Consider the following 25,619-nt stretch of genomic DNA (forward strand, 5'->3'; position numbering starts at 1 on the left):
GAATGAATGATGGCTGGATGAATGAATGATGGCTTGGTGAATGTGATGGCTGGATGAATGAATGATGGCTGGATGAATGAATGATGGCTGGGTGAATGTGATGGCTGGATGAATGAATGATGGCTGGATGAATGAATGATGGCTGAATGAATGAATGATGGCTGGGTGAATGAATGATGGCTGGATGAATGTGATGGCTGGATGAATGAATGATGGCTGGGTGAATGTGATGGCTGGATGAATGAATGATGGCTGGGTGAATGAATGATGGCTGGGTGAATGAATGATGGCTGGGTGAATGAATGATGGCTGGGTGAATGTGATGGCTGGATGAATGAATGATGGCTGGGTGAATGAATGATGGCTGGGTGAATGAATGATGGCTGGGTGAATGAATGATGGCTGGGTGAATGAATGATGGCTTGGTGAATGTGATGGCTGGATGAATGAATGATGGCTGGATGAATGAATGATGGCTGGGTGAATGTGATGGCTGGGTGAATGAATGATGGCTGGGTGAATGAATGATGGCTGGATGAATGAATGATGGCTGGGTGAATGAATGATGGCTTGGTGAATGTGATGGCTGGGTGAATGTGATGGCTGGATGAATGAATGACGGCTGGATGAATGAATGACGGCTGGATGAATGAATGATGGCTGGATGAATGAATGATGGCTGTGTGAATGAATGATGGCTGGATGAATGAATGATGGCTGGATGAATGAATGATGGCTGGGTGAATGAATGATGGCTGGGTGAATGTGATGGCTGGGTGAATGAATGATGGCTGGATGAATGAATGATGGCTGGGTGAATGAATGATGGCTTGGTGAATGAATGATGGCTGGGTGAATGAATGATGGCTGGATGAATGAATGATGGCTGGATGAATGAATGATGGCTGGATGAATGAATGATGGCTGGGTGAATGAATGATGGCTTGGTGAATGAATGATGGCTGGATGAATGAATGATGGCTGGATGAATGAATGATGGCTTGGTGAATGAATGATGGCTGGGTGAATGAATGATGGCTGGGTGAATGAATGATGGCTGGGTGAATGAATGATGGCTGAGTGAATGTGATGGCTGGGTGAATGAATGATGGCTGGGTGAATGAATGATGGCTGGGTGAATGAATGATGGCTGGATGAATGAATGATGGCTGGGTGAATGATGCTATTTAATGCTTAAGATTCAAGAAGATGAGTCACATGGGCGTCTCCATGTGGAACAGCATCATGAACAGTAAGATGGTGGAATGTGCAGGAACCTGCAGGCATGTTCTGACAGTAGGATCAGTGTGTGTGTGTGTGTGTGTGTGTGTGTATCAGATAAGAGCCCTTGGCTGACACTGACCCACGTGGGCGACCCTGCCCACGTATGACATCATCATTTGAGCTTTTGAGTTTCTCCAGCTCCAAACAGTAGGAAAACTGTAGGTGCTTAGCAGGCGGTTGCTATGCAACAAGTCATAGCCTGCAGCACTCAGGTTGAACCTGAGTGGCAAGCAACAGAACAGACAGGCAGAGGAAGTGGATTGAAAAACCAGGGTTTCGCCACTGTCTCGTGGTCGCTCAGCTGTCGGCAGGTTCTGTGATTTGAGCGCTGTACAACTGCAGGTACGACAAAAACACATGACAATCAAGTTGTACACAAACAGACGCCGATCAGACGGCGAAGCATCAGAGGCTTACATTGGCAGCACTGACGGCTTCCTGTTAGCCGTCTGCTAACAAGCGTGTGGATCAATGATCTAATCGTTGGGCTTCCAAAGATAACAGACAAAAGAAATCAAATTGTGATGGAATGAGTCATGAGGTGGCGATCAAAAAGAAGCCGCCACTGTTCAGAGGTACGTCCAACCACATGAACACTTGGGAGATCAGAACAAACTCACAGTCATGCTTCTGTGTCGGTGGAACCAGTAAATCACTGGACGACCACTGGAGTCTTTCTCTCTGCTGTTTCCTGCTGCAGGCTACGACCTCAGCAGGAAACAGCAGAGTTGATCCTTGATCAGGTCGTACAAATGGAGGCCGGTTCGGTCTGTGTCATGTTCACGTGGCAGCTGTCAGACGCCTTGTTTGGTTCAGCCTGCAGCTTAAAATCGATGTGGCTCATGTGGGAGTCATGGTCTGAATCAGAATCATCGCCAGGCTGGAGCTGTCTGTCAGCACTCCGCTTCCTTCACTTCTCCCCAGGGTTCAATTAGCACTGCTGAGCTTCAAGTGAAGAATGCAGCACCTGACCACACCTGAGCAGAAACCACCAGCCGCCGTGGGCCAGTGGGACCGAGCGGCGTGTCACCTCTTGTCCACGAGCTGCTGGTGGGTTAAGCAGAACTCAGCGTGCTGCTGGGCTTCGTTGTGTGGCAGAATTTTCAGGTCCTTTACTTAAATAACAGGAACATTAAAGCAGAGCTATAAAAGCATGAACCAAATTCTTAGCAGTCTTACAGCAACTGCATCAAGCGACAAGCATTTTAATGTCTTTCTCGTTAAACATGTAACACTTTATTAACCTTTAAGAATAAATCATACAAAAAAAAAACGATCAGAGTTAAATCATAACATGCTAAAACTAGTAACTTCAGGAGTCAAGCAATAGACAGGGATGAGTTACGTTTGTAGTCCAACAGGAAGTGGTCATCTCCTGGCTCCTCCACCAACAGGAAGTGGTCATCTCCTGGCTCCTCCCCAAGCAGCCAATAGGATCGCTCCATGTGATTGTGGTGATTGAACCAGTAAATCAGCTCTGGGGAACAAAAGTTGATGATCTTCCAGGTTCAGTTCATCAAGATCATCTTCACTAACGAACCCTCTGATGATGCTGGAAGCCTGGATGCTACGGTAGCAGTGCTAAGCTAACGTTAGCCTATGAAGAACTACACCAGGGTCACATGACTTCAAGGTCAACACCACAAACCTTCAGGCTTCTTGTGTTTCCTCTGATGACCTTTAATGACCTCCATGACCTCTGTAGGCTCCTCTAGACTCCTATCCCAGCTGACATTGGGCAAGAGGCGGGGTTCGTCCTGGACAGACCGCCAGGGTTTTGAGACTCCAACACTGGAACATTAATTATGTATTTTGTGTCACAGAACAAAATGTTATATGTCTTGAGCCAACAACACACCTGATTTTAGGTTACTGACTTGGAGACGAGGGAACCCGACGCTCTTAAAATGTGAAGTTATTTTGGGGTTTTCTGACTCATTTTTAATGCAGTGAACATGAATCATAACATTGATTCTATGTTTTTATGGCTGCGACCACTGTGGAACAAATCACACGCTTATATTCTGGGTTAAAAAAAGAAAAGAAACACTGAAGAGCGGCTCGCCAGGGCTCGACGAGTGTTGGTGTGTCTACGCCATCTAGAGGCCTTAGGGACTCATGCCATCATCACGCAGACACGCCACCCTCCGTCCGTCCTCCTCATGTCGCCTCGTTTGGTTTCTCTTCCATACATTTTGAAAAACAAAACATTAAACTCAGTAAAATGGGTAAAGGAACTTATTATTAATTAATGGAATCTATCATCTGATGAAACATGTATAATCATTTTTGATGACTATCAAAGGCTAATATAAAAACAAATATCCAGGGGAAACTCAAAGCATAATTCAAATAATTAATATTTGAATATAAATAATTCAAACTTCAAAGCATAATTGAACTGATCCATATTTTTTGACATTATTGGCAACTACGTTTTTCCTCAGCCATTAATATCGCAAACTGTCAACGTCATCAGCTGCCACCTTATCAACTGTGATTCCGTACCGAACTGAGGGAACGCTATGAGCTGCGGAGAGCACGAATCCGTCTTGACATGAGTTATAAACCGTGAAGGCATCGTCACGCTGTTTCCAGGAGACCCTGAAGGCAACGCAGGAACATTTCGAAGCCTGATTGGTCCGCTCGCAGCTGTTTTAACCACGTGACTTCTAACATGGCTACCAGTGACACAAAAGAAGAAGGTACGTGGGAGTTTTAATGCGTCTTTAGATATAATGAAGTTGTTCTGTTGTCCAGGTGAGTAGTTCACCTGTTCACATCTGTGGGACTGAAGCTCCCGCCGAAACACGCTTCATTGTGACGTTTGAAGACGAGCTGCTAGCTGGCTATGCTAACAGGCTAACTCGCGTAAATTACCTGGTGATCATTGAATTGGTTCCAGACGAACTACAATTAAAATAACTGACTGGTATCCACATGTTATTGAGCTCGTTGAGTCAACAAGTTAAAGTCAATATCGCTGGAAAAGCTTAAAAAACGAAACTCAATACTGAACAACATTGACAGATATCCGTATAAACATAGTTTGTACTTACTGAAAAACGCATGTAGAAAGTTACATTTTTCTTCATGTCCAAACTTAAAAATCACATTTATTGATTCCTCATCAATGATGACCAGCAAAGTAGAAGCGACCGCGGAGCGATGCTAAAAGAATCGGGATCTGCAGACAAGATGACGTGGAGATACGAGCAAAATAGATGAACGACCTATGAGGTGCAGGTACCATGTCAAACTGGCGTCCTGGTCTTTCAGGGAGCGACAGCATCCTGGAGCCGCTGTGTTTCCCCGAGCAGCCAGCAGATGGTCCCAGTGCTCCCAGTCTGCAGCTGCGTCCCAGCTCGGAGCTGCTGGTGTGTCTCTTCTGCTCTGAGTCTGTCCCTCTGACGCTGAAAGACGTCCTGCTGAAACATCTCCTGCTGGAACACAAGCTGGTCATCGCTGACGTTGGACTCATCGCTGACCTGCCGAAGTACGATCACCTGCACTCCCTCCCTCCCTTGTTCACCCACTTGCTCACTCCGTCCCTTGCTGACTCGCTCACTCACTCACTCGCTCACTCACTCGCTCACTCACTCACTCACTCACTCACTCACTCACTCACCTGGCAGGTTGAACAATACGTCCTGGAATATTATGTTCATGACATATTTGTCATGTTTATAATCACGGTACATTTCTTCATCATGTTGTCTGTAGTGATGGCGAGCTGTGCAGTGATGCGTTTCCTGTCCTCCCTCAGGTACATGTTGTACTGGAAGGGCAGGTTCCTGGAGCAGCCCGTCACTGATTTCTGCAGTGTGATCAAGACGAACTCCACTGGTCCGCTGGGTCAGTGCTTGGCAGGACTATGATGAGACATGTAGCACCAGCAGTCAGAACAAGGACTGATGTCATGCATGAATATAGTTCCTTCTTAGCATGTTGATCTTGTCACGTGATGAGCTGTGATGAATCGTCCCCACAGAGAAGCAGGAGGACTACTTCCTGCTGTGTGACATCCTTCCAGAAGACCACGTCCTCCGGGAGAAGCTGCAGCAGAAGCGACTGGTGAGGACATGTTCCGGCCTGATCGGCGCTTCCAGAGCCACTCCAGTATCCTAGCAGGTGTCCCTCTCTTCTTCTGTGGTGCCGCTCTGACTCTGTTGGTCTCCTGCAGGAGGAGGTGTTGGAGCAGCAGCAGCAAGAGAGAGATGACGGCAGCTTCTGTCGTCTCTGCATGTTCTGCAGCGAAGAATTCACCGGGAACAGGTTGGCACTTTTCTGTCAACAGGACTGATGTAAACAAACGTCTCCGCCATCCTCGTGGGAGTGTTACAGGTGCTGATCTGCCGCCATGCTTCCAGGTCCTCTCTGCTGAATCACATGGCCAGAGAACATTCCTTCAGCATCGGGCTGCCCGACAACATCGTGTACTGTAACGAGTTCCTGGACACGCTGCAGAGCAAACTGGACAAGTAGGAACTGACCGTTTGTCCCACTGCAGCGTGACTGATGCTCCATCTTGGCTTGTCTCACCTCAGACGTGTCCTGTGTCCCGCTTCCTCTCGCCAGCTTGCAGTGTTTGTACTGTGAGAAAACCTTCCGAGATAAAACTACACTGAAGGATCACATGAGGAAGAAAGCTCACCGCCGCATCAACGCCAGCAACCGCCAGTATGACCGCTTCTACGTCATCAACTATCTGGTAAACAGAAGTTTCTGTGTCCTGCTGTGTGAGGTCACATGTGCTGCTGTGAATACAAACGTCTGAGCTGAGACGTGTCAGACGCCGACGGCTGAGAGGGGGTTGTTGTTCTCTAGGAGCTGGGGAAGACGTGGGAGGATGTGCAGAGCGAGGATGACCGCGAGCTTGTGGATGATGACGACAAGTACATTTCCACTTTCTGGTCTTTTCTGACAAGCGTTTCTGTTGTGTGTGGTTTTGTTGTCGCGTGACAGTCACGTGGCATCTGCGTGTCATCCACAGCGACTGGTCAGACTGGCGAGCTCTTCCAGTGTCAGCCGTGTGTCTCTTCTGTGACCATCAGTCAGAGACGATGGAGCAGATCTACGAGCACATGAAGGTACGACCACCAGGTCGCATTCAAGAACCTGATGCCAGGAGGCTGACGTGATGCTGTCATTGGTGGCGTCTGTGGAAACCTGCTGAGGCGGCAGGACACAGACGCTTAGTTGACATCAAGAGCCTCTATAATGGGAAGAAACTCAAGTTTATGATATCGGCTTTCATGCTAAAGGGCCCAGTAATGTTGTTCACAGATGAACTGGCAAACATTAGACGCGGATGAAGACACATCCTGTCAGTGGCAGTCGATGGAAGTTCGCACGTGGTGTTTCTTTGTGACATTGTGGGTTGTGTGTTTTTCAGGAGACACACGATTTTGACCTCCACCAGCTGAGAACAGAGCTCAGTAAGTGAAACCTCGTTCGCTCGGGACATCAACATCAGCACCACACGCCTCAGGGGGTCACGCAGACATTCATGTGTTCAGTGAACTTGAGAGAGGAGAAATACTTTGTCTGCTGTTGTCAGTTGCAGTATTATGTAGTAGTACTGTGTACTTACTCAAGCAGCCGGCTCCACCTGTAAATATGAGCAGTTAGACCAGCAGGGACGTCCCTGGCCCAGGTGAGCATCATGTGGCAGGGCGTGTGAGCGTGTCGAGCGGCCAATCATTCTCTGTCTTGTGTTGTCATCACCTCTCAGACCTCGGGTTCTACCAGCAGGTCAAACTGGTGAACTACATCCGGCGGCAGATCCACCAGAGCCGTTGCTATGGTTGCCAGGACAAGTTTGAGTCCAGAGCCGGCGTCCTGCGTCACATCGCAGCTGAAGGTCATGTGATGCAGCTGCCTGAGATGTCAACCTGGGACCAGCCACAGTGAGTCACGCAGCCATCTCTGTCCTCCAGTTCAACCCGGGGGTCCCATGATGCCCCAAACGTGGCGAAGACAGCGGTACATTGACCCCTGACCTCTGTCCCCGCTCAGGTATTACTTCCCCACGTACGAGAACGATGCCCTCCTGTGCGCGCTGTCTGACAGTGACAGTGACCAGAGCGGAGAGACCAATCACGGAGAAGAGGTCCCGGTCATCGCAGAGGACGTGTCCAACCTCCAGGCGCTCAAACAGAACAGCGTCCTCAAACAGCTGCTGAGGAACAGAAGCTCCTGCAGCTGAGACGCCAACATCTCTGAGAACAGAACTTTCCCTGCCGAAGCTGCGGCTGACGGACAGAAACAGATGAAGATTAAACGCCTGAAATCACAAGACTTGTTTTGCTCTTTTTTTCACCAGAGTTCATCGACTTCCACCGCCTACGCCCTTTAACCTTTTATCAGCATTCAGAAAACCAACTGCTTTCAGGTGGAGATGCTGGTGTCCTGTTGCCACGAACAGACACCAGCTGCCTGCTCAACACTCAAACTTTATTAACTGCAATGAAAACTCAACGCTTGATGTTATGTCCAAGTACAAGAGTCTGCCGCTGTCCGTCTCCCTCATGTCATTTCCTGTCTTCTGTGTGGTAGCACAGCAGGAGCCTGGAGGACGAACGTGTCCTCCGGCCGTTCTGTGGCCTCCATCTACTTGCTGGTCTTGTTGCCTTTGGCAGGAACCAGGTTCTGTGCTGCTTTACCAAGTGAAACCTGTCGGATCGTGGAGCCAAACTGCAGCGTGCTCAATGTCTCCGCCACGTCTTTCATGTCCGGACTGACGTTCACAAACACGCAGCACTGCAGACCAATCAGAGCACACGGATCAGTGGCCTACGTAAACAGCAGGCAGGTTAGTCGGTGTGGAGGGTCACCTTAGCGTCTCCGCTGAGGCACGGCTGCAGCAGGTGGGTCAGTTTTGAGTTCCTGAAGGGGATGTGAAGGGCGTTGCACTTCAGAGCACTGAAGACCTGAAGAAGAGAGAGAGTGACCTTTGACCTGACTGAAGACAGAGCTCATCTTGCTAACATGTAGTCAGTAGCCTCATGGACTGAACCTGTCCCAGCGCCGTCAGAGACTTATTGATAGCAGCTGCCTCCACCAGCCTCTGACCCTCCGCTTCAGTTTTGGAGATCCGCTCTGATCCAGCAAGGTCACACAAGGTCAAGGTACCTCGAGCCGTCAGTCCCGACACCTCGTCCGAGCCCCCCACCTCCAGCGCCACCACCAGGTGAGAGCGGGAGCTGCAGAGGAGAAGGAGGATGAATCTTTCTGGACTCCATTACTGATTTCTGTTTGTCAGGGCTTCACCTGTGAATGTTCATCTTGGTTGAGGCGATCTTTCTGTTTTTCCCTCCCATCTCCATGACATTGAGGATGTCGGCCTCTGTCTGGACCTGGACCTGGGTAAGTCCCGGGACAGACACAGACTTTCCTTGGACCCGGATGTCCAGCGCAGCACCGGGGCTTTTGGTCAGCAGGTCATTCAGCGTGTCATTATAAATCTCCAACATGGAAATCTGAGATGGAGAACTCATGACACGCTAACACCACGCTAACAAGCTAAGCTAGTTTAGCACAGTAGTTGAGGGAACCTTGAAGTGAACTACTTGCATGACAACTTGAGATTTTTGCCCATTATGCATAAAGAATGTATATATTAAAGAAAATAAATGTGCTGACCTACAGGAAGATTTGATTGGCACACACAGGTTCTGGATGTGTTTGTCTTTTTCTGTCGTCCCCCCCCCCACACACACACACACACAGTGGCTTTTATTGTCATATGCAAGCAAAACTTCCAGCATCCCAGAGCTTCCAGGTGTCGTACCTTCAGAGTGTAGGAAACCTTCTCTTTCTCTGCACAGATGCGTAGAAGCTCTCGTATGGACCTGAAGAGAAACACCAACACGTCAGTGCTGGTGTGTAACAGGAGACGGAACTTGACCTGACTGGGACAGCAGATGCTCCTCCTGTCAGTGGTGCCTCATTATGTATTGATCACCTGCTGTCAGGTGACACGTCAAACAAAGACATGTTGTTTGTCTCATTTGGCTTCTGGTCAGGAACCACGTTAATACGATAGAAGTACATGGCAGCACACTGCGGGGCGATGTGTGTTTGTAGTCCAACAGGAAGTGAGCATGTCAAGGACGAGGTGTGTTTGTAGTCCAACAGGAAGTGAGCATGTCAGGGATGAGGTGTGTTTGTAGTCCAGCAGGAAGTGAGCATGTCAAGGATGAGGTGTGTTTGTAGTCCAACAGGAAGTGAGCATGTCAGGGATGAGGTGTGTTTGTAGTCCAGCAGGAAGTGAGCATGTCAGGGACGAGGTGTGTTTGTAGTCCAACAGGAAGTGAGCATGTCAAGGATGAGGTGTGTTTGTAGTCCAACAGGAAGTGAGCATGTCAGGGATGAGGTGTGTTTGTAGTCCAGCAGGAAGTGAGCATGTCAGGGACGAGGTGTGTTTGTAGTCCAACAGGAAGTGGTCATGTCAGGGATGAGGTGTGTTTGTAGTCCAACAGGAAGTGAACATGTCAGGGGTGAGGTGTGTTTGTAGTCCAGCAGGAAGTGAGCATGTCAGGGACGAGGTGTGTTTGTAGTCCAACAGGAAGTGAGCATGTCAAGGATGAGGTTTGTTTGTAGTCCAACAGGAAGTGAGCATGTCAGGGATGAGGTGTGTTTGTAGTCCAGCAGGAAGTGAGCATGTCAGGGACGAGGTGTGTTTGTAGTCCAACAGGAAGTGGTCATGTCAGGGATGAGGTGTGTTTGTAGTCCAACAGGAAGTGATCATGACAGAGATGAGGTGTGTTTGTAGTCCAACAGGAAGTGAACATGACAGAGATGAGGTGTGTTTGTAGTCCAACAGGAAGTGATCATGACAGAGATGAGGTGTGTTTGTAGTCCAACAGGAAGTGAACATGTCAGGGATGAGGTGTGTTTGTAGTCCAACAGGAAGTGAACATGACAGAGATGAGGTGTGTTTGTAGTCCAACAGGAAGTGATCATGACAGAGATGAGGTGTGTTTGTAGTCCAACAGGAAGTGAACATGTCAGGGATGAGGTGTGTTTGTAGTCCAACAGGAAGTGAACATGTCAGGGATGAGGTGTGTTTGTAGTCCAACAGGAAGTGGTCATGTCAGGGACGAGGTGTGTTTGTAGTCTAACAGGAAGAGAACATGTCAGGGATGAGGTGTGTTTGTAGTCCAACAGGAAATGGTCATGTCAGGGACTAGGTGTGTTTGTAGTCCAACAGGAATTGATCATGTCCTGGTTCCTCCACCAACGGCCAATGGGATTGTTCCATGTGATTTTGGTGATATTTACTGGTGGATCTGATGGTAGAACTGAGCCTTCAGGTGCTGGGAACCACATGCCTGATTTCAGGTGACTGACTTTGAGACAGGTTTTAGGACTCATCTTATGGAGCTATGCTAACACTTCCCATTCAGTGCCATTGACTGTGCTAAGCTAATTAGTGTTGGTCTCAGGTCACTAGAGCAGGGTCTCTATTTTCATGCCTGGCTCTGAGGACCATGGATGTTGAGAGACCTTCTCTGAGCTGGCGGTTCGTTGAGGGGGGTTTGGTGTGTCTTCTCTCTAAATCAGGTCTCATTTCAACTTGTTCCATTTCCTCTCCAGTCTGAAACCTGTGGAGCGTCTCTGACCTGATGTTGACCCCTGGGTTTTCCTTGCTGCCCATCATAGTGTAGGTCTTCCCAGATCCAGTTTGTCCATAAGCCAGTATGCAGACGTTATACCCGTCCACACAGGAAGTAATCACGGGTAGAGTTCCTGCAAACACCTCCTCCTGCAGAGACGGAGGAGAGGATGGTGAAGAGAAAGCAGGAAGTCTGCCTCTTGGTCTGCATTGATGTTGCTGCTCAGGTGTCTACTGATATGACATTGAATCATGTCATTAAACAATTAAATTAAAAAACAGTCTCAATAGACTGAGGTGCTGCAAGGCTCGTTAAAAAGAGGATCCTCGAGCTCGTTAAGGTCCCTTAAGGCTAATTAAAACCTAGAGCCTGATAGTGACGCACATCTGAGCACCGTCATGTTGGAGTTCATCAGCCAGCGAGGTGGTGCTGGAGAAACAAACCAGAACTTGACAAATAAAGTTCTAGGAAGTTCCCTCTGTTTCGTCTCCTGGGATGACAAGAGTGTGTGTGTGTGTGTGTGTGTGTGTGTGTGTGTGTGTGTGTGTGTGTGTGTGTGTGTGTGTGTGTGTGTGTGTGTGTGTGTGTGTTCTGGAATTACGTATATTTTGCTTGGTCTCAGCAGGTCTCTACCTGGGAGCTGCTGGGAGGGAAGACCTTGTCAAACTGGAACTTCTTCTTGCTGCTCCTCTGGGTGATCAGCACCTCCTGGTCATCTGTTTTCTCCACACACAACATGGAGGTGGAGCTTTTTCTGCAGCGACAAAACACTCGAATGTTTCCCTGCAGCTCCAGCAGCTTGTTGTACAGGCTCTTCCTCTCCACCGCTTCCTTCCTGTAGAGGGATCGCAGCTCCTCCACCTCCCCTGCTGCCTCCTGCTCCACCTGGGCCAGCTTCCCCAGGCAGGCCCTCAGCTGCTCCAGCTGGTTCTTCATGTCAGTCAGCGCCTGGCGAACTGTGGCTCGAAGCTGCTTGCTGGAGACGCTGAGATCACGAGTGAGGCGGCTCACTTGTCGGAGTTGGTCAGGATCCACTGCAGGTCTGGTGGTAGGTCTGGTGGGTGGGACGGCGGGGGCCCGGCGGCTCAGGAGTGATCTGATCTTCTCTCGCGCCACCTGCTGGTCGGCCTCCAGCTCGGCCATCTTCTGATTCAGGTGCTGGACGACGTCGTTGAGGTAGCGTACCTCCCTGGCCAGGTAGCTGTTCCTCTGGAAGAGACTGTCCACCTCCTTCTCCTTGGTCTGGACCTTCTGCTTTAGATCCTCAATGACCCGGTCCCTCTCCAGGAGGGCTCTGTTGGGTTCAGATGGGACGTTTAGTGGTCGGGTTCATGGGTCACATGGATGCTGACGCTGACCACATGATCATCGGTGGTAAAAATCCTCAAGAGGTCCCAGACACAACTTTGATGATTCCACTCTTTTAACTGCATCAAAGTAAACTTTGGGCTAACCAGCTAGTCACAGTGCTGCTAGCATAGCAAGGAACAGGTGAGTTCCTGCTCACCTGAAGGAGTTGAGGTCGCTGTAGCTCTGATCTCCAGCAGCAGAGTCCTGCAGGAGAACCTCTCCAAACATGGTGAGGTAGACAGAGATGACCTCCTCTGGGTCGTAGTTACACTGCCTGAGCGCTGCAGTGATCTCCTTCTGGTCCACCAGGCCCGGCAGGGTGGACTGGAACACAAAACCACAGGCATCGTGTTGGAACTGGAAGGAAGAACCACGCAACCTCTCGCTGGAATGAATCTGAACTTGTGTCGGCCCCTCGACTCTCCCTCACCATCACCCGCTGGACTCTGTTTTGGACAAAGTCCACGTTCATCTCCCATTGTAGCGGCAGCAGCAGCCAGACGCCCGACTGAGGGTCCCAGAACCTGCAGACGTTGAGCTTCTCCTGGGGACACAGAACAAACCAGCAGAGCTGTGGGTTCCTTCTGGATGAAGAACTTTCTGACGACGTGTGTGAGCAGCAGTGTCCTGGTGGAGCCGCGGATTCATTTAAACTCAACATTTCTGAAACAAATATATTCCACATGGACATTTCTGACCGCAGCAAAGGTGCTGATGTGACGAAGTCGATGTAAAGTGTGCGGGCAGCACGACGGATCATCAGAACCGTGCATTGAACTATACTGCATTGATGAGATGTTGAACAGTTAAACTTGGCGCCATCTTCAAATGACTCTGTTTCACAGCACATAAAGGACAGATGATGTCAAGAAGATGCAGTGAAGGTCGCTGCTATGACGCCGTCCAGCCGGGTGAGAGCACGCGTGTTGCGTGTGTACTCCAGGTTTGAATGTGCAGCCACGGCTCAGGAGGTTCTGGTGTTCTGTCGGCCACCGGACACGGGAGTCCCAGCTGTCCTTGGCCTCTCAAAACCACTGGAAAAGGAAACATGTAACGATTTTGTTCTCCTTGTCGATGCTCCCTTTGGTTCAGAATGACGTTTGTGGACATTTGTTGGTTTTTCCCAGAGGATAACACCTTCACCACCGGGGCTTCTACTCCCTCAAGGTGAGAAAGCAACGTTTTGGGGCAGGTTCACCGGCTCAACGCTTCAGTGAAGCTTTCCTGTCTGTCTACCAGTCGTCTTGGCCCATCACAGTTCTCCTGTCTCACCTCAAACATGTAGGTCGTGACCGTCCCTTTGCCCTGGATGTAGATGCTGCTGGTGCGGTCGTCCTCGCTCACCGCTGGCTGGCTGCTGGTTGTAGTCTGTAGCTGACCGGAGCCCTGAGCGACAAAACACTTTTACAGTAGAGTCAAGAACACTGACGAATCTGTCAGCGCTGTTTCCGACGCGCCACAGTCAACACCAGCAAAAAGATTCCCAGGACCTGGTTGTCGGCAGTGAGGAAGCGGCCCTGACTGTGCCAGTCCTTTGGAAACGGCAGCAGGTTCTGATAAGAACAGCAGAAAACACAGCAAGCGAAGAGTCACCTACTTCTACAATGTTGCTTCTTGTTTACCTCAGATTTGATGAATATTTCCTGAACTAATTTGTCGACTTTTAAACCAAGATTGGAAGAGAGGGTCAAAGATGGCGCCACGTGTCCTGCTCCTCTCGTGTCCTCTGACGTTGACATGTCCTTACCTCTCCAGAACCAAGCCACTTCTTCAAGCTGGTCAACAAAGTTTCTACTGCTTGGCCTCCTACCTGGGACTCGTCCACGTAAACTCTGTTTCCATGGTGATTGAAGCAGCTGTAGAGCGTCCCGTTGTTGTGGAGGAAACTCTCAAAATCCAGAGACACTTCTTCACCTTCTGCAACACTTTCCTGACAACACAGTTGATCTCTTTACATCTTTTTGTTCCACAAACAGCAGCACCGTACTGACATTCTGGCTGGGAAATGACAGCCGACTGATGCTTTTCTCATCATTTCCATTATCGCATACATTATTATTATTATTATTATTATTATTATTATTATTATTATTATTATTATTATTATCATTATTATTATTATTATCATTATCATTATTATCATTATTATTATTATCATTATTATTATCATCATTATTATTATTATTATCATTATTATTATTATCATTAATATCATTATTATTATTATTATCATTATCATTATCATTATTATCATTATTATTATTATTATTATTATCATTATTATTATTATTATCATTATTATTATTATCATTATCATTATTATTATTATTATTATTATTATCATTATTATTATTATCATTAATATCATTATTATTATTATTATCATTATCATTATTATCATTATTATTATCATTATTATTATTATTATTATTATTATCATCATTATTATTATCATTAATATCATTATTATTATTATTATCATTATCATTATTATTATTATCATTAATATCATTATTATTATTATCATTATCATTATTATCATTATTATTATCATTATTATCATTATTATTATTATTATCATTATTATTATTATCATTAATATCATTATTATTATTATTATCATTATCATTATTATCATTATTATTATCATCATTATTATTATTATTATCATTAATATCATTATTATTATTATTATTATTATCATTATCATTATTATCATTATTATTATCATTATCATTATTATTATCATTATTATTATTATTATTATTATTATCATTAATATCATTATTATTATTATTATTATTATCATTATCATTATTATCATTATTATTATCATTATCATTATCATTATCATTATCATTATTATTATTATCATTATTATTATCATTATTATTATTATCATTATTATTATCATTATCATTATCATTATCATTATTATTATTATCATTATTATTATCATTATTATTATTATTATCATTATTATTATCATTATCATTATCATTATTATTATCATTATCATTATCATTATCATTATTATTATCATTATTATCATTATTATTATTATTTTAAATATTTGGAGCATTTGACATTCTTTTTTATTATTAGTCGCTATGTATAAAAGCAAAAACCCTGGACAAAGCGCCCTCTAGTGGGCCGCAACGAGCTGAGTCTCACTTGGTGTGAGGGGAATTCTTTTTCTGTAAATACAAATCTAAAAAGTACGATTCAAATGACTGAATATGCTCAAAACACAAAGTTCACAAAAACAATTAAAATAAGGAGGATCAGTTCCCCCTGGCGAGCCAACTGCTTTGCTAAGCTGACGTGGTGGTGACGCATGGAAAGGTTCAGGCCAGACGTCAAGAACTTTCCGTTTCTTTCGTTCCAGCCTGTCAGAATAACAGAGGGGGCGTTGCTGGGTTTCATCGATACACTCATCGATTCTGGATTCGAGCAGATTCGCCCAAACAATCGAATGAATGGTTTCTGAAGCTGCTCACAGTCACAGCTGGAGTCACCACCGCTGGACGCTCCTCTTCTTCCTCCTGTCGGTGGTGTTGTTGTTGTTCGGTCTCGGTGACCCTGCCGTCGCTCGTCACTGACCCGACGTCGACCACGTGACTCTCAGGATTCGCTGCTGCCTCTTCATCCACCTGAGCGGAAACCACATTTTACAGAAGACTGAGTGAAGCCGTCCTCCCTCGCGAGTGACGTCCTTCTCTCTGTGTCGCCTTCAGGAAAGGAAATGAGAGCGTACGAGTGATTTACCTGAGGGGCGTGGTCGCTCCGGCCTCCAGGTGTGCAGGGTCGTGCAGCTGCGCTCTCCCCGGCCTCCAGCCTCTCGGGCCGTGGTCCCTCAGCAGCCGACGCTCCGCTGCCCATCAGGACGTCTACAGACAAACACGTCAGCCAGCAAGAAGCAATGGGCGGTGACGTCACTGACAGGTGAGACCAGATGTTACCGGACACCTTTCCATCCAGGTGACATCGGAGCTGTAGATGAAGAATCCTCTTTACAGGTCCGACCAGCGTTCCAGTCCCAGGAGGACGCTGACGTTATCCATCGCCTGCTTACCGTGACGAGACCTTCCTCAACGCCATCAAAGCAGCGAACCGTGGCAGCGCTGCTACCTGGAGCTCCAGGGGTCTCCTGGGGGGGGGGGGGGGGGGGGGGGGCTGCTCACCACCCACCCTCACGCTGCCAGTTTAGGCTCAGGTGCCTGTCGTCTTCCTTTGGAGAGAAACAACTGAGGATTTTGCTTTGGCCCAGGACGAGTGTTCCAGCACAGCTTGTGTGGGTCTGTCACTGATTCAGGTGAAGAACACGTGGTTCTACCACCCGGGTTCTTCGATAACAACATTTATCATCTCGCTTCTTTGCTTCCATAATAAATGTGAATCAGACAATAAGACAGACTCGTCACCTGAATGCAGCCCAAACTCAGTTGGGTTTGACCTTAAAAATGAGAGATCAGTCACGTGACACTCAAGGTTTCGATAATGTTCTACTGCTGATCACCCACTAGAGGGCAGCACTGATCTGTGAATGGGCTTTAAAGTGAAGCATAAACGCAGCTGTCAGTGAAAGTTAAAGTCTCATGAAGCATCACGGGACAGTTGGACTCTTTGGCCTCTCTCATTGACCTGAAATGTCCCAGAGCCGTGTGGAGGTGTGAGGGGTCAGTGACCCCTGAAAGGAGTCCCGACACAGAAGCAGGCACGCGGTGTTTGTCCTCTGGCGTGACTCGGGGTGTTCTGACCACCGAGCAACAGCCGGACTTATTTTGCCAACATCTGCTGCTGCTTTCTGCACTTCTCATCTGCAGCGTCTCATTCTGGCTTCAATCTCAGATCCTCCTGAGGTGGTTTGAAGCCGATCCAGCAGGACGAAAACTGACGTTTGCATTTCCGTTCAGTCAGTTTTCTTCATTAATTTATGATATTTCTGATTAAAATGTAATTGGTGATGACACAAGAGCCTTCCTGGTCGTGCAGATGGAGTGTTAACTTTCCAGCTGCCTCGTATATTTGATCTATTGAGAAATCTGGAGGCTGCAAAAGTCACGCCAATGTCTCAAAGACATACAGAGCGCCAGCGCCAGCGCCAGCGGTCAGGTTTCATCAGACAGACTCCAGGGTGAAGGCACCGCGCCACTGGAACGTAAATCGCCAACCTGCAGAGGGAGACTGATGTTTGTACCTCACCGTCAAAGTTCCATGTTTCAGCAAGCAACATATGCAGACTAGCGCCACCTGCTGGTTTGGAGTCAGACATGGTGCATCAGGGTCTGCTGGCTGGTAGCTGCTCTACCTACTAGGGACTTTTGGGACTCCGTCCCTGCCTCTGGTCAGTGGTTCTGGCTTTGGTCAGCAGGATGAGGGATAAACTGAAGGGCCAGACTGCACTGAGCCTGGTAAAAGGGAGCGGCCGGGACTGACAGGGACCATTTAACCATTTAAATATTGAAGTGGATTCATTGTAACCAAACATGAAAAATTGCATTGTTTTAATTAGGGTTTGGCTGAGTTCACCACGTCAGAGCTCAGAGGGCCTTCGAGTTCATTTATTAACTTCTTTTCCTTTTAATACTCCATCTTTTATTTAGTTTTTATATCTCTTTTTTATTCATGACTAAATTATTTACGATGAATTATTTAACTTTTTTCCTGCCTCTGGCGTTTCCTCTGTTCCTGTTTGGGTCTGTGACTTGATGAAGTATAAGTTAACTGTACTTGGTGTTACATTGTGGTTTTGTGAAAAATGCTAATTGATAGGCTGATAGGTTCCTCCACCTACAGGAAGTGATCGAGTCAGGGATGAGGTGTGTTTGTAGTCCAACAGGAAGTGATGGCATCAGTGACCACGACCAACCACCTCCACTCACACGACTAAACCCCACTGAATTTGGTGTCCGACAGATGGTTCAGGAATGTGAAGTTCTTAAAAGGTTTCAGTCCTCAGGAGGAACCAATGATGCTGGACAGCTCGAACTCAAACTCCTGCCAGCAGACGGACGGACAGACATGTTTGTTGGCGTTATGACAAAGACAGCAGACGTCTGTTCTCAGCTGAAGAAATCCTTGGCGATGGCCTCCACGAAGTTGGGGGCAGACATGAGGATGCCGATGGTGCAGAGGATGGTAAAGAGTGAGAACGCCACCAGACACAGCCGGTCGATGACCGCTGCCGCAAACTTCCACTCGTTGCAGACCATCTCATCCTCATCCTGGTCACGGAAGCGCCTAGCGATGTACCTCACCTCCTCCAGAATCTGGTTCAACTCCGCCTCCAGCAACGAGTACACAGTGCTACCATCGCCTGGCCCTCCAGCTCTCAGCACGCTCTCCTCACTGCCCACCATCCGGGAGCAGAGGAGCTCAGGCTCAGAGGGAGAGGCGTACCTCTCCACGCCACGGAAGCCAACGTAGACGAGGTTGCCGTTGGTTACCTGGGGTTGATGCCGTAGCGAGCCATGGCTGACACTGAGCTCCAGGCTGGACAGGCTGCCCTGCCGATGCTTGGTGGCATTGTGGCAGGCCAACCTGACTTTAGCCTCGCCAGGACGCCGCATCCGCAAAAACCAGGCGCACCAGTTCAATAAAATCACACGGGTCTGAAGAGGAGAGAGAAGGAGGAGGAGAAGGTAAGCAGAGACGATGAAGAGTTTCAGGATGAGTGAATTCTTATCCGTCTGAGAAAGTTGAACATCTGTGATATAAACAATAAATGAACTGCATCGCTGGCACAGGACGTCACAGCTCACGTTTAACAAAAACATTCCAGCGAGCAACCAGCCTCATCGTGACTTCCAGCCTCACGTCAGCAAAGCATCCAGAAATTCACCAGCAGCTCAGACGTGTCCCTCAGTGGTGAACCATGAGAGATGATGTCATTTGTTTTAGGAGAAAAACAATGAATTTAGCTGGCACTCTGGGTTGGTGAGCGCTGCTACCATTAGCATGCTTCACTGCTACCATTAGCATGCTTCACTGCTACCATTAGCATGCTTCACACACAAACAAACGGGTCAAACAGGAATTCACTGGTTTTAGAAGTTCGTTAAATGCGTCTGGCTTCACCATGATCACGCTTCGATCACTGCAGGTGAAGGAATGTGTCCCTGCGGTTCCCCAGTCTCCAAGTCAGTGACCTGAAATCAGGTGGACGCCATCAAGTCTCCATCACACTTGAGACACTCAGACAAAGACGAAGCAGGGAGCGAGCGCCAGGAAAATAGTGACAGTAATTCACCTCTCTCTCTCTCTCTCTCTCTCTCTCACACACACACACACACACACACACACACACAATGACTTAAAGATTCATGACATCAGAGTTTGACTAGAATAACCACATCAGGGACCGATGCCACCATGATGTTTGCCTACACAGTGACCTCTGACCACCAGGTTGTTTTCGTCCTGCAGTCCCAGTGAAACTTCCTCATGCTCACAAGAACCGGACAGACACACAACCTGCAACACCTCCGGCTCCAACCACTGTGGAGGAATCATCACCTGTTCTCCACGTGCGCTCTTTTTCCAAAAACACAAAAATCAACTCATGTGATTATAAAATGTTTTTTTGCAGAATTGGAACTGTGATACCTTCTGCTTGAGGGGAAGCTCAGTAACTCTCGTATTCTATCCCAGTAACAGAAAGGAGGAGGAGAGACTGACCCACTGTGGCATGTGGCCTCCGTCAGGGTCGTGGTGGTGATACTGTAGAACCAGAACCGTAGCAATGACCGACAGACCCACGATGACCATGGTGGTGGCAAAGTACTGAGCTGAAATACAGAGGTCAGACATGATTTTAAGGACTGTAACTGTAATCGGACAGTCAGAACCTTCATCGCCAGGATTAATGATGATAGTTTGCGTCTCACACCCAGATATTCTGCAGTATATTAGTGAGTCATTTTATCCTTTTGTGTGTAGAGCCATTATTTCCTTCAGTTATCATGTTTCTCCAAACGCGTTAAAAAAGTGTCAGTGACATTCGGTTGCACTGCAAGTCGACTTTTCGTCGGATTTTTTTATCAGTTACTATTACAGAATAAAATCCAACCGCTGAGCAAGAAAAGTTTACTCAGAAACGTGTGAGGACACAGATGGACGCTGAACGTGAAGCGCTCACCGATGAGAGGAACCGAGTCTGACGTCGCCGGCATGATCTCAGCGACCAGCAGCATGAAGACGGTGAGCGAGAGCAACACTGTGATTCCTGCAGGGAGAGACGGAGTCAGAATTTCCTGCTAAGCTAATATGACACCGTTGTAGTGCAACCTCGGTCGGTGTGAAGGCATTAAAGCAGCATCGTGACGTTCTGCAGTGCAGCAGCGCCCTCTGCTGCTGGCAGCAGGCACAGTGCTCGTCTGAGCTCAGCAGCAGGACAGGAACATGATTGACAGTGAAAGTGATTGTGGAAGGTCTCGCTTGTCCTCCGTGACCATCCTGTGGGTTGAGAATTCCAAGCTAATTGCTAATTAACTGATGACTGTGTTGACTGACGCTGCTGTTGTAGTTGGAGCTTTGATCGAATTTTCTTTTTTGTAAAACTGTCAAAGTTTCTCCAAATGTGTTTAATAATTAACTGGAAACCCGACCATCACAGCCAATGAAGTGTTAGTTTCAGCTGAAACGGCTTCAGACGCCGCTCTGAAAGCTCGACCGCTCTGTTCCTTCGTCCTGGATTACAACTGATAGTTTGAGCACTCTTCTTCTATCAACAGCAGGGAACAAGCATTAAAAATGGGGGGTTTGTTGGGCGGTGGACCTGCAGACGTCTCAGTCCTGGTTCAGAGACACCGTCTCATCTCTGCAGCCTCAAAACATCCGTCAGGATTTCAAGATTAAAATCTACAGAAATCAATCTGATTCCAAAAACAAATGAACATCCGGTGAGGCGCTCGACCTTAAATGGCCTCATCACGTCTGAACAGCTGCTGCCTGTCAAGGTGACCTTAATATCTTACATTTTTACACTCAACTCCAAACATCCTGTGAGGTCACTGCCGCCATAAACTGACATGATGCTCATCTGTGAGAGGATACAGGGTCAAAGGTCAGAGATTTATACAGCACATCTCCACCTCCTCAACCATCCTCATAAAAGAAGCGGATCAATAAAGGCAACAAAATAAAGAAGCTCATAAACACACACACACACACACACACACGTCTGCTCCCACTCCTTCAGCCAGTTTGCTGCGTTGGGACCAGTGGGTGGGAGCTGTTGGCTCATGAGATCTTCTGTTTATTGGAGCACATTTGCTTCAACAGCTCCCACCCAATCGCTGCAGCTTGACTGGGTGTGTTTTTGACAGCAAGAAGGAGAATTAAGATGGAGGCTGAGCTCAGACGCGTGGTCTGTTTGTTCGAGTGGGGCCCAAGTTCTAAAATGTCAAACAGAACTGATCAAGTGTTACAATGCTTCAAGAAGAGGAGGGGGCGGGATCAGTTCAGCGCCTGATGATGATGCAGCAGTCGGCCAGGTTTCACGCACCCAGGGAGATCTTCTCTCCAGAGTCTGCAGGCAGCAGGAAGACCAGGAGCGCCAGGGTGGAGATGAGCACGCAGGGGATGAGGAGGTTGAGGCCGTAGTAGAGCGTCCTCCTCCTCATCACCACGGTGAAGGTCACGTCAGGGTAGGGCTCCTTACAGCAGTCGTAGAAACGCTCGCTCCTCCGCCCAGGAACCTCTGAGAGCAAAACACCACAAAGTAAAACTCAGTAATGAGCCTGAAGAAGAGGACACACAGTTAATGACTACAAAACACAACACAACACAACACAACACAACACAACACAACACACAACTCTGATGGGTGAAGCTGCTCTCTAAATTTGGGTTTTTCATGATGAATGACAGAAGCTGCAAGAAGAGGAAGCAGTGGTTGGTATTTCAGTTTAAAACACTCAAAATGAGTTCAGCTTTTTAACGTGCATACATGCACACGTGCATACATGCATATAACAGTTTTGACATCACGCCAAAGATGTTTATGTTTTCCTGCCGTGACACCGCCATGGCGGCCCCTGTGGCCATGAACTGTAACTGCAGTCATAATCAGCTTCCCACCTGTTGGAGGAATCCCTTTTTGTCTTTTCAGACATGGACTCACTGGCACACATGCAGTCTGTGCATTACTCTTCTTAGTTTCTCTAGAAATCTGTCAAGAAACCAAATGTGCTTCTTGACTCTCCAGAGAGCTCTCACCCACGAGGTCCCACTCTCCATTGGCGATGTATCCAGTGATGTCAGCATCAATCATCTGCAGGTCCAGAGACCAGCCGCCGTACGTCCATGAGCCAAACTTCAGGTCACAGCGCTGCACGTCAAATGGGAACCAGCGGACATCGATGAAGCAGGTGCTCTTGAATATTCCTGAGGAGGAAAACACGGATCCAGAGCTTCTGTGTGTTCATGAATGGAAATTAAAAACGAGGATGTGATGAGAGTCAAGCAGACGAGCTGAAGACATGAAGATGGAAATCCCTGCGGGGGAAGTGCCCAGGAGGACAGGAACAAAGTCAGAGGAAACAGAGTTTGGGTTTGTTCCGTGTCAGATCTCCCTCAACACAACAAACCAGACACAGCGCTCACAAAATAAAGACAATCCCCCGCAGGAATACGCGGAGGAGATCAAAGAAAATACTTCACAGACGACAAAAGACAGGAAACGAGGGAACCACTCAAGGAGAGGCTGCGGCGGCTCGTTCGACAGACGCGGACGAACGCGACTGTGACAACGAGACAAATCCCTCGCTGTTGTTTTCCTTCACAGCACAGCTGGGTTTGACGTGTCCATTAACTTCCAGCAGAGCAGTTTGGGAATCCAATCTGTTCCCAAACCAGCAAACACCTGCAGCCTCCCACAGGTTCAATGACGCCAGCAGGACGCATCAGCAGAAAGTACGAGCTCAGACACCCGCTGCAGTTCAAAGGGGCCTTGGTACTACAACTTCTCAACGTAAAGTGATATTTGTGTATCTCACCTTCCAAGTACTCACTAACAGGAGTCCTGAGAAGTTTTTCCCTCCCTCATCACTTTTTAGTGACTCCAGAACGCAGGAAGAGCCAGTCACGTAGATTTTGCTTGAAGCTAACAGAAACTGATGCTAACAACAGCTAAACTGTCCAGAAACGTTCATTTACAAACTCCCCAAGCCACCAAGGGCTAAAATCCAGGTCTGCTTCATCCAGACGAGAGATCAGAGGTTCACACACTCTGTTTGTGGAGATGAGTTCTGGTGCTCCCACATGACGCCGTTCATTAAATGCTTTGTTGGCAATCGGGGGCCGTTCAGATTGAGGTTTTTCACACATTAATTATTTTTTTTCCAGTGGAAATATGCAAGTAGCGCTCACATGGATGCACAACATTTAGGAGTAAAACAATGCATGTGGAAGTCTGAGGTTCCCAGCATCTGGAGATACCAGCAGGTTCAGTTCTACATCAGATCCACCAGTAAACACCAGACCGGTGGATGTTGGAGGTTCAGTTCTACATCAGATCCACCAGTAAACACCAGACCGGTGGATGTTGGAGGTTCAGTTCTACATCAGATCCACCAGTAAACACCAGACCGGTGGATGGTGGAGGTTCAGTTCTACATCAGATCCACCAGTAAACACCAGACCGGTGGATGGTGGAGGTTCAGTTCTACATCAGATCCACCAGTAAACACCAGACCGGTGGATGGTAGAGGTTCAGTTCTACATCAGATCCACCAGTAAACACCAGACCGGTGGATGGTGGAGGTTCAGTTCTACATCAGATCCACCAGTAAACACCAGACTGGTGGATGGTGGAGGTTCAGTTCTACATCAGATCCACCAGTAAACACCAGACTGGTGGATGGTGGAGGTTCAGTTCTACATCAGATCCACCAGTAAACACCAGACTGGTGGATGGTGGAGGTTCAGTTCTACATCAGATCCACCAGTAAACACCAGACTGGTGGATGGTGGAGGTTCAGTTCTACATCAGATCCACCAGTAAACACCAGACTGGTGGATGGTGGAGGTTCAGTTCTACATCAGATCCACCAGTAAACACCAGACTGGTGGATGGTGGAGGTTCAGTTCTACATCAGATCCACCAGTAAACACCAGACTGGTGGATGTTGGAGTGGTGGAGTCTTAAAAACCTGGGTTGCTAACAAGAGTCTAGAGGAGCCTACAGAGGTCATGGAGGTCATTAAAGGTCATCAGAGGAAACACAAGAAGCCTGAAGCTTCGTGGTGGTGACCTTGAAGTCATGTGACCGTGGTGTAGTTCCTTCATAGGCTAACGTTAGCTTAGCACTGCTAACCGTTGCATTCAGGCTTCCAGCATCATCAGAGGGGTGGAGGGTTGAGACATTTGGCCTTGTGAAACGTGAACAGTTCTGCTACAACACTTATCAGGGTCAAATTAAGTTCCAGTGGTTTGTTCCACATTCGCCACGAGGGCCCGTGTCATGTTGTCTGACATCATAATGAGCAGCACGCTTGAAGCACTTTCGACACCCAGCACTCTTTTATCATCTCTGCTTTGTAGCGTTCGTGCTTCACATAAAAAAGAATCAATATAGTTTCATCTTGTCATTGTTGACCTTCAGCTGCTGCGGGATCAAACCCATCTGACACTAATCAATGTCAGCGGGCGGCACTAAAGCAGCTGTTACCACTTTTATTGGCTATTGGTTTCTGATCAGCTGATGGGTTTCCCTCCTCATGCTGGCAACAGAAATATTCTCTTAAAATACCTCAGTCTTCCAATATTGCTGCTCATTTTCAAAACTGTCATCACTTTCCAACAAAAATGTCCTGATTCTCCAAGTTCCCAGTTTTCCTGAATCACACACGTACAAATGCTTCCTCCCTGTTTGACGAAGTCGGAGTGTGACTTCAGACGTCGAGGAGGAATCTGGGAATCTCAGTGACGAACCCTTCAGTCATGACGAGTCTTAGGTCGCTGATCAGAACTCCTCCTCCTGACCTCGTGACCCCCCAGACTGGCAGAAAACCACCGTCTCTGAGGAGGAGGGACTGCTCCACGCCGACAGCTGCAGCCTCCGCAGACGACAGGAACTGAAATGAAGTTCTTCACTTGAATTCTTCAGATTTGATGGAAGTGACAATGAAAATAAACACAGCAATAAAACCCCAAACCAGTTGGGGATGTTGCTGACTGGACGTGCGAAGACAAAAAGACGACATAAAGAGGCCAGTTCAAATGACACGCCTGGGGGAGGGGCCTGTGAGGGCAACACCCTGGGGGAGGGGCCTGTGAGGGCAACACCCTGGGGGAGGGGCCTGTGAGGGCAACACCCTGGGGGAGGGGCCTGTGAGTGTCCAACCTGGTGGGGGGGTGAGT

General features: G+C 47.7%; 3 protein-coding genes and 1 long non-coding RNA gene across 5 annotated transcripts in view; 1 reads left to right on the forward strand and 3 right to left on the reverse strand.

Annotated features, from left to right (window-relative positions):
- The first annotated feature begins 1,113 nt into the window (after window positions 1-1,113).
- znf277 (zinc finger protein 277) lies at window positions 1,114-8,959 on the forward strand. 2 transcript variants are annotated; one of them, XM_086209893.1, is made up of 12 exons: window positions 1,114-3,989; window positions 4,564-4,780; window positions 5,051-5,139; window positions 5,276-5,358; window positions 5,468-5,559; window positions 5,655-5,765; window positions 5,863-5,995; window positions 6,112-6,179; window positions 6,278-6,374; window positions 6,680-6,722; window positions 7,019-7,193; window positions 7,303-8,959. In XM_086209893.1, the coding sequence occupies exons 1-12, from the start codon at window positions 3,962-3,964 to the stop codon at window positions 7,490-7,492; spliced, it is 1,326 nt and encodes a 441-aa protein (XP_086066019.1). In that variant the 5' UTR covers window positions 1,114-3,961; the 3' UTR covers window positions 7,493-8,959. The 2 variants fall into 2 exon arrangements, with proteins under 2 accessions (XP_086066019.1, XP_086066020.1); XM_086209894.1 differs by lacking the exon at window positions 1,114-3,989 and adding an exon at window positions 4,003-4,044.
- On the reverse strand, window positions 2,529-6,098 carry LOC147259483 (uncharacterized). The gene is made up of 3 exons (XR_015117296.1): window positions 4,344-6,098; window positions 2,933-3,075; window positions 2,529-2,761 (listed from the first exon to the last, which is right to left on the reverse strand). It is a non-coding gene; the product is annotated as an uncharacterized LOC147259483 (long non-coding RNA).
- On the reverse strand, window positions 7,707-17,383 carry LOC147259484 (uncharacterized). The gene is made up of 15 exons (XM_086209892.1): window positions 16,224-17,383; window positions 16,023-16,144; window positions 15,755-15,907; window positions 14,065-14,184; window positions 13,745-13,807; window positions 13,527-13,640; window positions 12,685-12,798; window positions 12,412-12,578; window positions 11,538-12,198; window positions 10,911-11,053; window positions 9,077-9,137; window positions 8,557-8,765; window positions 8,303-8,489; window positions 8,121-8,216; window positions 7,707-8,046 (listed from the first exon to the last, which is right to left on the reverse strand). Exons 1-15 carry the CDS (start codon window positions 16,240-16,242, stop codon window positions 7,897-7,899), a joined length of 2,379 nt encoding a protein of 792 aa, XP_086066018.1. The 5' UTR covers window positions 16,243-17,383; the 3' UTR covers window positions 7,707-7,896.
- Window positions 17,384-17,499: 116 nt separating this feature from the next.
- Window positions 17,500-25,619, reverse strand: part of LOC147259485 (neuronal acetylcholine receptor subunit alpha-7-like) — an 18,195-nt gene continuing 10,075 nt past the window's right edge. Inside the window, exons 6-10 of the mRNA XM_086207932.1 lie at window positions 22,476-22,643; window positions 21,763-21,957; window positions 20,395-20,481; window positions 19,935-20,044; window positions 17,500-18,868 (exon numbers count right to left, since the gene is read on the reverse strand). Of these exons, the coding sequence (XP_086064058.1) occupies window positions 18,320-18,868; window positions 19,935-20,044; window positions 20,395-20,481; window positions 21,763-21,957; window positions 22,476-22,643 (1,109 nt within the window). The 3' untranslated portion in view covers window positions 17,500-18,319. The remainder of the gene's footprint in view (window positions 18,869-19,934; window positions 20,045-20,394; window positions 20,482-21,762; window positions 21,958-22,475; window positions 22,644-25,619) is intronic.

This window comes from Aulostomus chinensis, chromosome 7 (assembly GCF_037954235.1).
Source record: "Aulostomus chinensis isolate RoL2024-O1b breed Wild chromosome 7, RoL_Achi_v1.0, whole genome shotgun sequence".
In the NCBI taxonomy this organism is placed as follows: Eukaryota; Metazoa; Chordata; class Actinopteri; order Syngnathiformes; family Aulostomidae; genus Aulostomus; species Aulostomus chinensis.

Coding starts and splice junctions, on each gene's coding strand:
- znf277 (XM_086209893.1), top strand. CDS start 3,962: ATGGCTACCAGTGACACAAAAGAAGAAG. Junction 6,723..7,018: donor CCAGCTGAGAACAGAGCTCA/GTAAGTGAAACC, acceptor ATCACCTCTCAG/ACCTCGGGTTCTACCAGCAG. Junction 7,194..7,302: donor TCAACCTGGGACCAGCCACA/GTGAGTCACGCA, acceptor GTCCCCGCTCAG/GTATTACTTCCCCACGTACG.
- LOC147259484 (XM_086209892.1), bottom strand. Junction 15,908..16,022: donor GGAGCGACCACGCCCCTCAG/GTAAATCACTCG, acceptor GTTTCCGCTCAG/GTGGATGAAGAGGCAGCAGC. Junction 9,138..10,910: donor AACCCAGGGGTCAACATCAG/GTCAGAGACGCT, acceptor GTTTCTCTTCAG/GTCCATACGAGAGCTTCTAC.